The 16,877-nt window shown below is 42.7% G+C and overlaps 1 protein-coding gene across 1 annotated transcript in view; it reads right to left on the bottom strand.

Moving 5' to 3' along the window:
• ncor2 (nuclear receptor corepressor 2) overlaps positions 1–16,877 on the bottom strand; it is a 155,028-nt gene that overhangs the window by 48,805 nt on the left and 89,346 nt on the right. The window contains exons 7-14 of the mRNA XM_056294019.1: positions 13,947–14,003; positions 11,175–11,227; positions 8,292–8,358; positions 6,989–7,161; positions 6,632–6,725; positions 5,495–5,673; positions 4,529–4,583; positions 4,323–4,421 (exon numbers count right to left, since the gene is read on the bottom strand). Of these exons, the coding sequence (XP_056149994.1) occupies positions 4,323–4,421; positions 4,529–4,583; positions 5,495–5,673; positions 6,632–6,725; positions 6,989–7,161; positions 8,292–8,358; positions 11,175–11,227; positions 13,947–14,003 (777 nt within the window). The remainder of the gene's footprint in view (positions 1–4,322; positions 4,422–4,528; positions 4,584–5,494; positions 5,674–6,631; positions 6,726–6,988; positions 7,162–8,291; positions 8,359–11,174; positions 11,228–13,946; positions 14,004–16,877) is intronic.

The following is a 16,877-nucleotide window of genomic DNA, read 5'->3' as shown; positions in this document are numbered from 1 at the left end:
TTTGTATAATGGAAAAACAATAAAAAATAAAGTATGGAGAAAAAAAACCATTTTATTTAAAGGCGCCTTTCATGATACTCAAGGTCACCTCACATCAAACCACAACACAAAGTAGTAAAAACATTAGTGCAATCAACAATAAAACACACACTACGCAGTAGAGCATACATCAGTAGGAGTTAAAAAAAAGGATCAATTTGATGCTGTTAAAGTGAGTATGCTAGTTTAAAAGGGTGCGTTTTAAGAGCAGTTTTGAATTCTGTAATGGAGTCCAGTAAGCGCATGTGATGGGGAATCGAGTTCCAGAGTTTGGGTGCAGCACAGGAAAAAGCCCTGGCAGCCATTGTGCGGAGGTTGATGGCTGGTAGTGCCAATAGACCTGCGGATGAAGACTGCAAGAGAGCAAGATGGGGTGTAAGTCTGAAGGAGGTCTGTGAGATAAGCAGGGGATAGATTATTAAGAGCTTTGAATGTTAATAATACAAACCCCAATTCCAATGAAGTTGGGACGTTGTGTAAAACATAAATAAAAATAGAATACAATGATTTGCAAATCCTTTTTGACCTATATTCAATTGAATACACTACAAAGACAAGATATCTAATGTTCAAACTGATAAACTTCATTGTTTTCTTGCAAATATTCACTCATTTTGAATTTGATGCCTGCAACACATTCCAAAAAAGCTGGGACAGGGGCATGTTTACCACTGTGTTACATCACCTTTCCTTTTAACAACACTCATTAAGTGTTTGGGAACTGAAGACACTACTTGTTGAAGCTTTGTAGGTGGAATTCTTTCCCATTCTTGCTTGATGTACGACTTCAGTTGCTCAACAGTTCGGGGTCTTCATTGTCGTATTTTGCCCTTAATAATGCACCACACATTTTCAATGGAAGACAGGTCTGGACTGCAGGCAGGCCAGTCTACTACCCGCACTCTTTTACTACGAAGCCACGCTGTTGTAACACATGCAGAATGTGGCTTGCATTGTCTTGCTAAAATAAGCAGGGACGTCCCTGAAAAAGACGTCGCTTGGATGGCAGCATATGTTGCTCCAAAACCTGTATGTACCTTTCAGCATTAATGGTGCCTCCACAGATGTGCAAGTTACCCATGCCATGGGCATTAACACACCCCCATACCATCACAGACGCTGGCTTTTCGACTTTGCGCTGATAACAATCTGGATGGTCCTTTTCCTCTTTAGCCCGGAGGACACGACTTCAAGGATTTCCAAAAACAATTTGAAATGTGGACTCGTCAGATCACAGCACACTTTTCCACTTTGCGTCAGTCCATCTCAGATGAACTCGGGCCCAGAGAAGCCAGCGGCGTTTCTGGGTGTTGTTGATATATGGCTTTCACTTTGCATGGTAGAGTTTTAACTTGCACTTGTCGATGTAGCGACGAACTGTGTTAACTGACAATGGTTTCCCGAAGTGATCCTGAGCCCACGTGGTAATATCCTTTATAGAATGATGTCGGTTTTTAATGCAGTGCCGCCTGAGGGATCGAAGGTCACAGGCATTCAATGTTGGTTTTCGGCCTTGCCACTTACGTGCAGAGATTTCTCCAGATTCTCTGAATCTTTTGATGATATTATGGACTGTAGATGATGAAATCCCTAAATTCCTTGCAATTGTACATTGAGAAACGTTGTTCTTAAACTTTTGGACTATTTGCTCACGCAGTTGTTCACAAAGTGGTGAACCTCGCCCCATCCTTGCTTGTGAACGACTGAGCCTTTCGAGGGTGCTCCTTTTATACCCAATCATGACACTCACCTGTTTCCAATTAACCTGTTCACCTGTGGAATGTTCCAAACAGGTGTTTTTTGAGCATTCCTCAACTTTCCCAGTCTTTTGTTGCCCCTGTCCCAGCTTCTTTGGAACGTGTTGCAGGCATCAAACTCAAAATGAGTGAATATTTGCAAAAAACAATAAAGTTTATCAGTTTGAACATTGAATATCTTGTCTTTGTAGTGTATTCAATTGAATTTAGGTCGAAAAGGATTTGCAAATCATTGTATTCTGTTTTTATTCACGTTTTACACAACGTCCCAACTTCATTGGAATTGGGATTTGTAAAATTTTAAAATTAGTTTGCTGTGACACAGGAAGCCAGTGTAATTGAATCAGTAGGGGAGAGACATGGTCAGTGGACTTTGAACGTGTAATAATCCATGCTGCAAAATTCTGGATAATTTGAAGCCGTTGAATAAGTTTGTTGGGGATGCCTGCCAAGATTTCATTGCAGTTGTCAAAGTGTGATGTGACCAAAGCATTGACTAAGACTTCTGTGGAGAGTTATGTTAAAACAGTGCAGAGTCTTGAGATGTTTCACAGACAGAAAAGGCAATCCAGGAGACACTGTTTATATGACTGGAAAAGAAAAGGGTACAATCTAGGATAACACCAAGGCTCTTAGCCTGAGCGGAGACGGGTATGGTGGGGCTCCAGCAATGAGCAAATATTGATTTTTGAGAGTGTTGATTTAGTGCCAATGAGGAGTAGTTCAGTTTTACAACTCCTGAATTTCAGTCATCCATATCTGCATATCATGGCGACAAGCAGTGAGGGTAGTAGAGGGGAGAGTTAAGTGGGCTTAATGGACACACAAAGCTGTGTATCATCAGCATAGCAGTGGAAATGGATACCATAGTGCCAGGAGATGTTGCTAAGAGGGAGGAGGTAAATAATAAACAAGAGTGGCCCCAACACTGAACCATGTGGAACTCTATCAGGAACTATGAAACTTTCTGACAGGTAATTCTGAATTTGTACAAAACGTGTCCTGTCTGTAAGGTAGGAAACAAACCACTGATATGCAGTGCCCCCAACTTCAATCCTAGCTTCTCAAAGTGCCGACCTATAGCCTTGAGCTGGCGTAATTCAGGTGTGTACCAGGGAGCAGTATGGGCAAACAAGACAACCCGTGTTTTCATGGGGGCGAAAGTATCAAGTACAGAAGATAAAATATTATTGTAGTAGTCCATAAGATCAGAGTGAGGAGGTGGGAGCAGGAATGGGGTTCGAGGTAAACAAACTGCTGAGATCACCTGGATTAACATATCTAATGTTGTGGTACGATACACCCTTGATTTACTGAGCAGTAGGTTGGTGTTGAATAACACAGCTTTATGGTCAGAGATGGGTAGTTCAGCTGAAGTGATGTTATATGGTGCGATGCCGGAACAGCACACAAGTCAAAGATATGACCCTTGGTGTGGGTTGTAAAGTTGACATTTTGCATCGGATCAAAGCAATATAACATTCCTTTAAAATCTTTGGTGAACATATTGTCAGTGTTATCAAATGAACATTTAAATCCCCTACTAGGATTACATTCGGAGACATTGCACTAAGGGTGGTTAAAACTGCTGAGAGTTCAGTGATAAAAATATCTGTAATTTGTCAGGTGTCCCTACAGACAATTGGCTGTGTCTGGGGGGGGCTGGATGTGGGTATGTGTCTTGGTCGCTGCATTAGCGCCTCCTCTGGTCGGTCGGGGCACCTGTTCAGGGGGAGGGGGAATGGGGGGAATAGCCTGATCCTCCCATGCACTACGTCCTCATGAAACTCATGGTCAGGTGGAAAGAAGCGGCTGGCGACTCCACATAGTATATCAGAGGACACGAGGTAGTCTGCAGCCCTCTCTGGATCGGCAAAGGGGGTGGAGCAGCAACCAGGGCAGCTTGGAAGAGTGGGGTAATTGGCCAAATACAATTGAGGAGGGAAAGGGGGGGAGGGGAATTAATATACACACACACACACACACACACACACACATATATATGTATAGATATCTGTCATCTGTTGCCATTTTACAATGCTTTGATTGCAACTATTCTCTAATCCTCTGTCAATAGTACACATTGCCATTGTAACTCTAGTTAATGGTCACAGCAATTTGCGTATGAAACCGACTGTTGTTTTTGGTCGTTATGCCACTGTATTGTTTATAAGGGTGGAGATACCTGCAGTCAGTGAGACTGAAGAGGTCACTTAGATGAGTGATGAAACGTTTCTCTCAATAAACGTTGTGACCTGATGAACTGATTCAACTTTCTGTGATCACAGACATTAGTGGTCACATGGTGTGGGGGGGTAGGGGAGTGTTTCACACAGCATGCTTGTATGACTTTTGGCGATTCCTCGGCTCATGGCCTCATGGGAGTTTTATGGCTTAGGCTACCTCAGTTTTCTGCTGAGACAACTCTACTAGCAACAGCTCTGACCTTGATGGCAGACTAGCGGGTGTTCTTCAAATTAAGTTCAGTATCATTCTGAAGGGCAAGCAGAGAAACTTAAAATGTACCTGGCTCCTGCCACGGCGCCGGTAGTTTCTGCGTACTATGTTCTTGTAGTTTTCATTCTTTTTGGTCAGGTAATAGAAGAGTACACACTCAGCCACTGTCTGGAGAAACAAAGGAACATAAAACCTCACTGACACTCATTTGCAGATGAGAATGGGTGTATTAACTTTAAAACTGCAGTTATATCAAAGACGTCATTTGAATGTACCTTTCTCTCCAGGAAAGAAGCAATCAGTCCAAAGTTCTTTGGGTGTTGGATAAACCTTAAGAGAGCAGAACAAAGACATGCTGCTCATGTGATGATTTCAAATCGTTTCTATTTGCTAATATACACATGAAGTAGATCGCAAATAAATAAAAGAAAATGAGTAAGGAGTTGAAGTCAGCACTGATGCAAACCAGTGTCAGATTACATTAATCAGAGATCTGAAGTTCACTCAAGGTACGTATAAAGGAGTACAAGATAAATACACTGAGCCTTCATTAGCATATCATGTGTCATCTGTTCTTTCATATTTCAGACAGCTTTAAACAGTAAAATATGACAAACCCAAATATGTTTTGTATTCATCAACACAGGATGAGAAGATTCTGAATATTTCAGTTTTTGCAAGATGGTGAAATCACCAATCACCAATTCAGCTGCTGTTGTTTGGACTAAGTTTGGCTGGTTTATGTGCATAACCTCATTTCTCACGAAAAGGGAAGATTCACTTCCTCACCACCAACTTGCTGACCTCTGTAGATAGTTAGCAGGAATTTTCAGAGTGAGTAAACCTATACTACTTCTAAATGGCACCTCTTTTACCCAACCAGAACAAGGAGATGAGAGCTAATCAGGAATTTGATTAGGAGAACATATAAATAGAAAAACAATGTTCTCCCATCAGAAATCCACAGGATCTGTTCCACAGAAACCCTGAAAAAAAAAAAAGGTAAAAAAAATTCATGACCATTTAACACTGTGTACAGGTTTTGAAATCTACAAATGAAAATTTGGCTGATGATTAAGGAATGTGTCAATTCCATGCAGCGGTTTGCACGCATTGTCAGGCTTGTTAAAAGTTTAGATTTACTCATTGACTGAAGATGATTTTGGTTTCCTGTTACTGTGAACGGTAGAGCAAACGATTACTTTCCCCACTCAAAACTGTTTCAGGCCAGTTCGCCTTACTTCTCTCTGAAGGTGTCCTTCTCTTGCTCACTCCACATGTTCATGACCTGCCGGTCCTTGTACACCTTCATGGGGTCATCCATCAGACCGTTCATGTTGATGAACTTGATGCGCTGTTGTTCGGCATCAAACAGCATGGGAGGGATAACCGCTAGCTGACGCATTTGCTTCTCCGTGTTCTGATAAAGACGGCGACACACACAAAAGACATGACAGAGAAATGCATAGAAACAGAGGTGTGCGACTGTGTTGGTTGGACTTGAGAGAGAAGCTTGTTTACAGTGTAGTGTTTAATTGCTATGCAAAACAAAATGTGGTAATCCCGTTTCTGTGAAGAGTATCTCGGGGGATCCTGGTGGTTCAGCTTGCATGTACTTGGCAATTTCATTGGTTTAATTCCACCTCACAAGTTGTTTTTTTTTTTTTGTCAACTTTCTGACCACTCATCTATACAGACACTCTAATTTACAATCAAAAGAGCAAAATATCTTCAGAAAAATCTCAAATTGGGATAAGATAAAAGGATCCAATTGACGGCTCACTGAGGTCAGGGAAAGAAAGACAGATGCTGAGCTGCTTGCTCAAGGGGAGTGTTAATACAGACAGTGCTCTGTGAGATGAGACAAAAAAATAAACGGATATGCCAGTCAGCTGTGCTACAATATAGCTCTGTATGTGTCGACTGGGTCCTATCTTCAGCACAGGACTACATCATCTGTCCTTGACATAGAGAGCTGAGAATTTATGGCTGGGGGAAGGGAACTCTTGAGACCTCAGGGAGGGAGCAAAGCCACTGAATTACACACGCAAGCGACATCGCCAAGTCACTACTGACTTTTAACCTTCATGTTAAGCAAGAGTCGTGCAAGCAAGTGTGTGCAAGCACGCTCCGAAAAGCTCCAAAAGAATAATTTATTTTTCACACAAACACACGCTTGCTAGGATGTAGAAGCACAACCATGCTTTGACAGGTAAGTTGCTGCCGTTTGGCTGGTTAAAGCACAAGTGATACCACATCAATGGTGCGTAGGGACAGTGATACACAAGTGGCTGAAAATGAAGTAGGAGGCTATAATAAAAACAAATAAATCTAAATGTCCAGGAGAAGGGAGATACAAGCAGAAAATAAGAGCTCACCTCTTGCTCTGATATGCCATCAATGATCTCGGAGACCTCGTGTTCACTGCGAGCTGCGGACGAGGTCAGCCCACTGCCACGCTGCCCCACACGACTGTAAAGGGTAAACACAGGCCACAGGCAACATCACTGTGGCTGAACCACTTGCACAGCAAAAACACACAGGCATGAAAACACTATGAAAGCTCCTTGAAGTTACAAAGTCAGGTACATTTGACCAGTAACCAGACAACAAATTAATGAAATAAAGCTGGCTCCAAAACAACGCTGGTGTGTATTTTACTCCATTTAACATTCATGGCGTTCTCTGTTGAGAGGACAGAACGGAAGAGGTTGAAGATCATCATGTCATCTCACCCCTGCATGCGCTCTTGCAGCTCTCTTTGTTTGCGGATCTCAGGGAACTGTTTCTCGTAGTACTCGCGCACCTTGCTCTCTTTGGCTCGCCGCCGTGGGTTGTTTTCGATGCGCTCCACCTTCTTTTCCCAAGCCTCCATCAGCTGGTCATAGCGCTGGCAGAATTTCTGCTCCTAAAGAGGCCACAGGCACCGGGAAGCAATTCAAACACACTGTGGAAACGCACTCAAATATCTACACTTTGTGTACATCTTCCTCATTACTTTCATCTAAGGAGTCATGAAGCCCATACTATTACAAACCACATCCCTTTTCAAACACACATATTTCATACTGCCCCAACACTGACCTGAAGGAAAGACTGAATGGAGATATTTATATTAAAAAAAAAAAACAGCGATTACATTTTGTCCCACAAGAATGTCCATCAATGTTCTGCACACTCTGCTATCCTGACCTGCTTCTTCTCATGTTCAGAGAATGCTGTGTGCTTTCTTGGTGTTCTAGGAGTCTGGCCTTAAGCCACGACTCTGGCAAAGGACAGCCCAGTGTTTTCACAGCTCCTCCACAGACAGGCTGTTAAGCAGACCATTAACCCTGGAGGAGACAAAACCCTCTGAGGTCTCTTAAACCATCGTGTCTACATCTCCGCTCACTCTGCCCACCAGGCACTACCACCCCCACTTAAGACATAACAAGAAAGAAGTCTGGACACTGACGTATCGTTCATATACACTGCATTCAAGTGGGATACTTAAATCAATTTACAGATGGGAGATGGTTGTGACGGTAATCATTGTCTTAAAACAACAAATTCCTCTGATGTCAGACAGACTTAACTTGAGTAATATTTTTTCTGTCGGGGCAGTTGATTTTGAGGGTGTCCACCTGACTCTGGCAACCTTGCACCCTCCCAATCGATCCCTGTCTTATTTATAGCCTTGCTCTTTATGAGTTTGCACTGCTCAATCGCTGGCAGAAAAGAGTGCACACACACCCTATGCAAGGCTCATTATAGTGCTTGGCTGACAGTGGATTCCATGTGGTTGGACAAAAGAAAAAAATTTCCTTGGACTATCTTTGCAGTGAAAGTATGACAAATCTTTTCTTAGCCTTTTCATTTCTCTAAACCAATACCCGTTCTGACAACAGCTCATTCCTACACTATTCAGCAGAGCTCTCTTCCTCTTTGGTTTGCTTGAAATGGCCACTTACTTCAGATGCTCCTGTCCAGTTTTGCACCAGCCATTAGTGACAGGCAAGACTGCAGCAGAAAGTCAAGAGTGTTGATTTCTCTACTCACCCACTGCTTCCTCGCATGATTTCTCCTCTTGAAGTATAGGATGAGCTTCTTCCTCATTGCCTGGTTTCTGGGAAGGATGAAGGTGAGGGGAGGGGGAGGTGTGGGGGGGGGGAGAGAGAGAGAGAGAGAGAGAGAGAGAGAGAGAGAGAGAGAGAGAGAGAGAGAGAGCGAGAGAGAGAGAATCTGATTCAGGAGTTCCATTAAATTCATAAAGTAAATTTCAGTATTGGAAATTTTAAAAAGGAACCGTTTTTCTCTAACCTTACCGCATCTACTTGTCTGCATTCCCCTATAAACAAACCCAGCCTCTACTCATCTCTCTCTTACGCGTGCACACACACACACACACACACACACACACACACACACACGCACGCACGCACGCACGCACGCACGCACGCGCACACACTTTCTTTCATTCTGCCTCATGCTCACGTGCACAAATAGAGCCAATGCCTGACCTTGTATGCCACCACTAAGTCGATAAAGGCAAAATCGCTTCGGGGGTAGCCAAACTTGTAAAGCTTGTCTGGGGCGGGAACAGCCAGCCACAGTGCTTCAAATAAAGGTCAGGGCCAGTAATCTGCTTAGGCAGTCACTCCGTTTGTCTGTCTCTTTGCTGCAAGACTGAGTTTTATTCCTGACACTTAATCTGTCAGTTGTAAGGTCACGTTCTCTACTGATTAATGTAATCTTGTTCTACATTAGTCACTTCAGCTGGGCTCCAGGGTCCCCCAGGTCACAGGCAAGGACGGAAATGGAGGAAGAGAGGTACCAGTTGGGTGTAATGCAGAGGACATCAGATAGTGTTTAACAGCCAGTGATAAAGCATACCGGATGGCCTACTCTTGATTCCATGAGTATGCTATCCGCAATAACAAACCAATGCCAAATCTAAACACACCTTAGCCCCCACATAAACACTAAAAAACACTCCCACACACCCACCCAAACAAAAACACAGGCACAGACTGAGCCAAGTCACAGCAACAGAAAGAAACACAGTTGAATCTAGCTAAAGGCTGTGAGTGAAAAAGTGGGTGAGGAGGAGTAACGTGGCAGCACAGAGGCTGGCCTGACACATTAAGCCTTTTAAGGACAGAGATGGCATTGTCCTCTGGCCACCAGATGGTGAAGGGAAAGATTAGGTGCCCTAGACCCCATGCGAAAGGTTCCCTTTGTCCTATACTAAGCCTCTGCCATTTCTGAGAAACTAGAGAACTCTGTAATTTAGTGTAAATACCTTCAAAACATCATGGCATCAAGTTCCATTACACGCAAAATACTTATATAGAAATGTTTCTCAATGAAACAATCTCAGAGTAAAAACTGTCCCTTTAATGCCTAAAACAAACAATGGAAAAAAAAGCGACAAAGGTTGAATTTGGAGGATTTTAGCAATCTTAAGAATAATTGAGTTTTCAGAAAAGGTGTGTGAAGGGGAGATAAAGGAAAGGTATTGACTATAGCTGACAAACTGGGCAAGGGAAAGGGGTGAGATTGGGAGGGTGAGGGCTTCACAGGGCTAGATTACTTATCTATCTCAATGGGAGAGAATGTCATGGTTATCAAATCAGTTAGCCAAACAAAGGAGTCAACTGTTCTGCTTCAAAGTTAGACAGTGGGGTTTAATAGCACACACACACACACACACACACACACACACACACACACACACACACACACACACACACACACACACACACACACACACACACACACACACACACACGCACACACGGACACACTTTTTGGCTAATTGCTTTGAAGCATTAATACAGATCAAACAGTGCAGGGATCAAAAAGAGTGAGGACATAGTGCTGGCGATCGGAAGGTCTTGTGGTATGCCACCGTAGCCTAATTCAACAGAGGTCACAACCTTCCATTAACCCTACCATAAGGGTTAAGACTGTCTCACAGTCCATTAAAAGACTTCAGGTACAAATACTATGTTTATATATAAACATTGTCGGGGGGAGGGCAAGAGAGAAAATCAGCAGTATTTCCACATGTCAGATGAAACAATACCAATTTTACATGTTTTATTCATCATGCCACCAAAATGAACCCCTGTTGGCTTGTCAGGCATGTTGGTGTGTCAATTCAGACTCATCTGCCTGTCACAGCCGAGTACCAACTTCAGAACTTGAAAAATGGGTATTTTGAGACAGTGACAGGGTTTATGATGTTTGCAGTCATTCTTGAATGATGTAAGTAATCCAAAACAGTTACTGACTATATTTAGCATTCAGTATTTAGTGTTGACAATGAAACTGGCTTGGGTTAAGACAATGTAAGGCTACTGAAATGGATGTTTAGCCTAATTGTACGGATATACAAAAAAAGAAAATGCACCATTTTGCTGTGCGCCTAAGAATGAGGTCCAGTGCTCCTTTCTATTGCTTTCACCCAACTTAATTTCCTACTTAGTGCATCCAGAAAAGAATGTCAAGACGCCTTTTGAACTGTAGAATATTAAGGACCAAAGTCAACACACAATCCTCTATTCCTAAATACAGCTACATAGCATAAACAACACTGTGTGTCGAATCAGAAAGGGCCACTGTGTGTGTCAGCACATGTATGTGTGTACGTGTATGTGCATTTAACTTATAATATTCACATTTTTGGGGGGAAAAAATTTGGGCATTTTTTAACTTTATTAGATAGCGACAGGGACAAGAGACAGAAAATGGAAGGGGGGGGTATGACATGCAACAAAGGTTGCCCGCTGAAATCAAACCGGTGATGGTTGCGACCATGTGGTATAAGCTTTAACCATTGGGCTACGGAGGTGCCCCCAGAAGTTAACATTTAATTAACTAAAATTAAGCATCTGAAGGTGTGTGAGTGCGTGTGCATGCATGCATAATGAAACTCACATTTTGATGTTCTCATGGTACTGCTTGGTGTCTGAGGGCTGGTTGTACAGAGGCTGGAAGAGCAGAGGAGACAGTCAGCAGTGCTGTCTGGGGAGACACTTCTGTCTCACAGCCAGAAAATAAAGAACTGATAAGGGGTCTTAACCCACACTTTCATTATCTGAACTTGTCTTGCCCAGCCACAAAAATTCCTCTCTTGGTGAAAAATGTTAATCCAGTTGATATAAGTGGGAAGCTCCAACTGAAGCAGTCCTAATAAGCAAGTCTAATCCAGTACTTAGACATCACTGGAAATGAATGTCTTCAGAGAGGAGCGCCTGTCTTAAATTATCCTGATACTCCCGGTGAGTCAATTCATTTGACAATACCATATGATTCAATTCACCATGAAATAGGGCTGAACATCATTTATGCCAAACTCTAAACTGAGCAGTTATTCAAATGGCCAGCATGAATGAGAAACTTACACAACACATTTTTTTTGTATTTGTACACACAGGTCATACTTTATTCCCCTTTTTAAACATTTTATCTATTCCCAGTGTCTTTATTCTTGAGAGTTTCAAGTGGCAAAGGTTGCGGTAGTGTCAGATGTAACCATTAGGTAACAGGGCATACTTGAGAGTCAGGGCCTTTGCACACAAACTCCGAATTTTTTGCACGTGTTTTTTAAATCCACCATCATGGTCCAACAGCTTTAAAAAAAAATCTGAGAGCTTAATGATGCATACAAAAAAAACAAAACAAACAAACAAAACTAGAAGGGTGCACTCAGACTGCTGATCCCTGCCAGGCGCAACTCCCCTTTTCCGGTGCTCGGACTTGCTTACTGGGAGATGGGAAAATATGGAGGCACTGCCTGCATATCTCCCCCTTCTCCAGTAGTCAGACTTGGGCAAAAAAACAGCTGAGCAGTTAGCACTCAATTGCAATATGAAACAGGTTTTTCAAAGGTTTTGAATCACTGCAACCACGAGAGGTCCTGGATCATACAGTCATAACCGCACAAAAATTATTAGGCCCAGTAATATGCGAGATTAGCAGTGGACAGATAAACACACACGCAGGCAGAAAAAACAGTGTTTTCCTGCCATTGTAAGACTTTTGGGCAGCACCCAAGTCAATTGAATGGGAAATATAGAAAAAGAAAGTTTTTAATATGCAGCGCTCAAGCTAAATAGATCTACCCAATAAAACCTTTGCCCTTTCAGTCTGTGGATCTGCAGCTTCCTAGACAGACCCTTGCACAAATGCGACCAAATCTAATACGAACTTGCACTTTCCAAAAGAAAAGGTTTTCTATGCGACCATTTTTGTCTAACCCTGTCTTTATTTTCATAATAAAGCTGGGTAAACTGTTTACACTCACGCATGCACGACTCACATCTATGGTCAACTCAGCTCCGACAGCGACAAGAATATGCAACACTTCCTGTTTTGACTGCAACCTAGAGGAAGTTGTTCCTTTATAACTTATGCATTTTTGGGATTATCAAAATTCTTTTACCAACTTTTGATTGTGTTGTTGCCCAATCTGAGTCAACTGTAGATGTAAGTCATGTATGTGCACGGTTGACTTAGATCGGGCAGCGACAGAGAGCAGTGTTGGTTGAGCAAGTTAGAGAGTGAATCAAGAGAGGGAGCAGGGGTAGCGAGAACAAACGTTTTTCAAAGATTTTTCATCACCGCAGCCACGGGAGGGTCTTAATCATTGTCATAACTGTGAAAAAAAAAATTTTTTTTAGGCTGATAGGTCCAGTAGTATGCGAGATTAGCCGTGGACACACGCACACGCGCGCACGCACACACACACACACACGGACGCATGACCAAACACAATATCAGGGATGAAAAAACAAAGCAGAAAATCAAGACCGTTTCAAAAACATTTATGGCAAACAACAGTTTCAGAGCTGCCGTACAGGATTTATTTTTTAATGCACAAAATTTTTGGATGAAAATTCAGACTTGGTGTGCAAAGCCCTTTACTCTGGAAAAAATAAGAGGTGCTCAATAATCATGAAGCGGAGATTGAGTTGAATTATGAGGTCTGAGTTCTAAAATCACTGTCAAGCATGATGTTAAATGGCTTATTGCCTTACTCAAATATCATCAATACTTCATTGTACAAAAATCAATACCAAGTAGTATTCTTTCACAAAGCAATGCAGTTCTTTAATAGGAATTTGAAAGTGGCAGCACTTTAATATTAATATTTGATATTAAAATGAACTGATCTGAGAAAAAGTGGTCCATTTATCAGGTTCACCAAATCTTCAAACATGTCTTGGTCAATTACAACTGAGGACCAGAACAATCTAGTTCATAATCCTCCTCAAATGTATTTCTCAAATATCACAGAGTTAACAGCATGCATTTGATTATGATCTGTGAAATCCTCAATTTAGTTTTTGCTTCTTGTGTCAGACTGTAATCTCTTGCCTGTATGACTGACAACAAAACTCTGCAGTGAAGACATTCAGGGCAAACCACTGATCAATAATGGCCTTTTTTTTCCAGACATATACTGAGGAAAGGAAAGCAACAGCCTCCTATGTACCTATGTAACTGGAGGAGACAAGGACCATCCTTATTCACAACGACAATGTCCTCCAAGGCCTCACACCTGAGAATTGGGCGAATCTTTGATTTACACCACTAGCCTTTTTGCGTTCCTGATAAACTGTTTTGCCACATGTTAATAATGAGGAAGAAAGACAGGGGGGGGAACCTTGGGGGGGGAGAATAGTGAATTAAATTTTCCAGACTCACCAGTTCCACTCTGGGCCCCAGTCCCTCCAGTATCCTATGAGCTTCTTCAGCCTTTTTCTAGAGAAGAAAACACAAACAGACAAGCAGAATGTGTTAGCCATCCGCATGCATCTCTGCCATCACCACGGCAACACACTGCGTCTGCTCACTCAGTCATGGAGACTGGACCACCGCTCGCTGGTTGGATGGATGGACAGATGGATGCACCATCTATTATTAGAGCAGTTGACTGAAGCTGGGCTGCAGCGTGCCTTATCTCAGTTCTCCATGTTCTTTACTGAAGGAAAGATTACTCACCTCCCTGAGCACACTCAGGGAAAGAGCAGAGATAGAGAGAGCAGGCAGGAGAGTAAGAGAGAGAGAGCGAGAGAAAGGGGTAGAGGAGGGAGGGAGAGTAGGAGAGAGAGTTAGTGATAGGGCTTGAGCTTATCCCATGAGAGACATCTGATGAAAGACAGGGAAAGCTCTCACCTCACACTCAATACCTAAAATGTTCAGCCTAAAACTAGAATTCCTTGCAGCTTAAGAAAAGGAAGAAAGTCAAGGTGTGAGGGTGTGAAGATGGGTAAGCAGAAGAAAGAAAAAAAAACTTGTCTCTACCTCACACAACCACAATACATCTCAGCACCTCTATACATTTGTATTTGCCTTTACCAGCTAATGTGAGCAGTGTCTACAACTACCCCCTTATACACACAAAGTTTTCCCTCTTTATCCGTCCTCTGCGTCATTGATCAAATAGATTCTCCTTAGTGACACACCACATGCTCAGCTTCTTTCCATCTCACTTACTTTCCTTCAATGACCACAGCAGTGTGGCTACCACTTGAGGTAGACACACAGGACCGGAAGAGTGTGAGTGTGTCTGCGTGGGTAGTGGGGGTGGTGGGTGACAGAAGCTGCCAGTGTACATGACTGTCAACTTCCATTCCTCACCACCCACTATGTCATGTTGCGCTTCCCAAACACTCTCACTCCAGCTTCAGTGGAAGGCGCATAGGGGTAGGAGATGTGTTGTTAAGTTTAGACACGCAAACTAACAGAGATTTAAGACCAAAGTGGAGCTCACGCACACACAGCTTAACTTGACAGAACACCAGTCTCAAACTGGGTCACCTGTGAATAAAGCAAAATGACTTGGCTCCAAAGTGAAAAGTGCCCTTTTTCATTTCCTGCGCATTTTCCCCTACGAACATAGGTCAAAAGGAAGGGCTGACAGGTTATGTTTTGCATAAACATATCCCACAAACGCAAATACATTTTCATAAAGCAAAAAACCCTCCCACAAGTCATTTTGCATTGATCCCATATTTCCTCATTCCAGTTGCTTCCTTGTCAGTGAGTAGGTGTAACAGGCTGCAAAGTATTGCCTCATCGAGTCCACTTGCTGCAGGAGCAGTTAATGAGCAGCAATTATTAAGAGAAGCCTTTCATCCTCAGGGAGGAAGAGGGATAAAGTGGGCGTTTCTCGACATTTCCTATTCATGACTCTCCATGCAAAACATTAAGATTACATAAAAATTAACCATACATTTGGAGTTTCTGACAATAGGCGCTAGTAATGAGGAATTCAACAGTAAGAAAGGAGGTGGGATGACAAAGAAATCAGACACTGGACTTATCATAACCCATTAAGCTATGCGGCTGTTAGCTTCTGCCTGTGGTCAACAGTGTGCCAACTGGTCATCAGCAACACACAGCAAGTAGGTCATAGAATGAGAGGAAAAGTTGAAGCAGACACCATCCCAGGAAGCCAACACATCCCAATAGTTGGTGCACAAAAGAGTAAAATCGTTGAGTACAGGGTAGCACTTTGGTGAAGACCAAAAAAAAAATACTGATTAAGGAGAGGTAGAAAGACACCTACAGTTAAAAAGCATGTTCATTATTATGATAATACAACCGCAGTGAGTGCTCTTATATTTAGATTCCTGACTGCAATGTCAAATGTGACAGGAGTGAATGTGGCTAGAAGCACCCTGGGGTTTTGACAAAGGGCTATAGGTGGAGTGGATGTAGGCCTGTTAGAGAGAGCAGTTGACACTAAGCCCAGAGGGGACAGATGACACCGCTGTGACATCGGCTCCCAAAGACATGTCAGGGCTGGAGTAATTACAACCAGGTGCTGAATCACACAAGCAGCAATTACCTAACAACGCCACAGTACAAAAGACAAAAGGTACAAACGGGGAGGAGAAAGCAGTAATACACTCCAACTGTTTATTATAACTACACCTCTTATGAGCTATATCCTGAGGGACTATGCACTGTAAATATCTGCAAGTAGCAACACAAGCTCTGCATGTAACCTTTAGCCTTGAATAATAGAATATCATGAAAAATGTATCAACTAAATTTGCTGTGGTCTTATCATGGCAGTGGGCTTCTAGTGGCAAGTGTGTGGCCTGACAAATAGCTGGGGAAGCTTGGGGAGGTCTGGTGAGGGAGTAAGAAACGTGCAGTAGATCTGAGTACTTACTGGCAGCTAGAGGGAAGTGGAAAGTGTTACAGAGGTCAGGCTACATTGTGGAGCAAGCTATGAGTCATCCTTAAACTTCCAGCCTTTGAAACGAACCCGCCTTGAATGCTCCGTCGTGTCCTGCAGCTGCAAGTTTTTCAGGGGTGCTGTGTTTCAAATCTGCTCGATGAGTGTAGGTGAAAGGCATGCAGTAAATTCTTTTACCATGATGTCATTTAAAAAAGGCTTTGTGTGGCAGCTTAACAGGCTAACATACATACCCTACCCTCTTGTCATCATGGGCCAGGGTCCAATCCATCAGCTTTTTTTGTAGGTCATTCCTTACTGTGTAAAATTAACACCACTCAGTGTATTAAACTAATACTTCTCACAGTATAAAACTAATACTGTGCAATACTGCTTGCCGTACAAAACGAATACTGCTCACTGTGCAAAGGTAATACTACTCGCTG

Source organism: Lampris incognitus, chromosome 1, assembly GCF_029633865.1.
Source record: "Lampris incognitus isolate fLamInc1 chromosome 1, fLamInc1.hap2, whole genome shotgun sequence".
NCBI lineage: Eukaryota > Metazoa > Chordata > Actinopteri > Lampriformes > Lampridae > Lampris > Lampris incognitus.
Note: the sequence above shows the minus strand (reverse complement) of the source record. Positions and strands in the feature narration are given on the sequence as shown.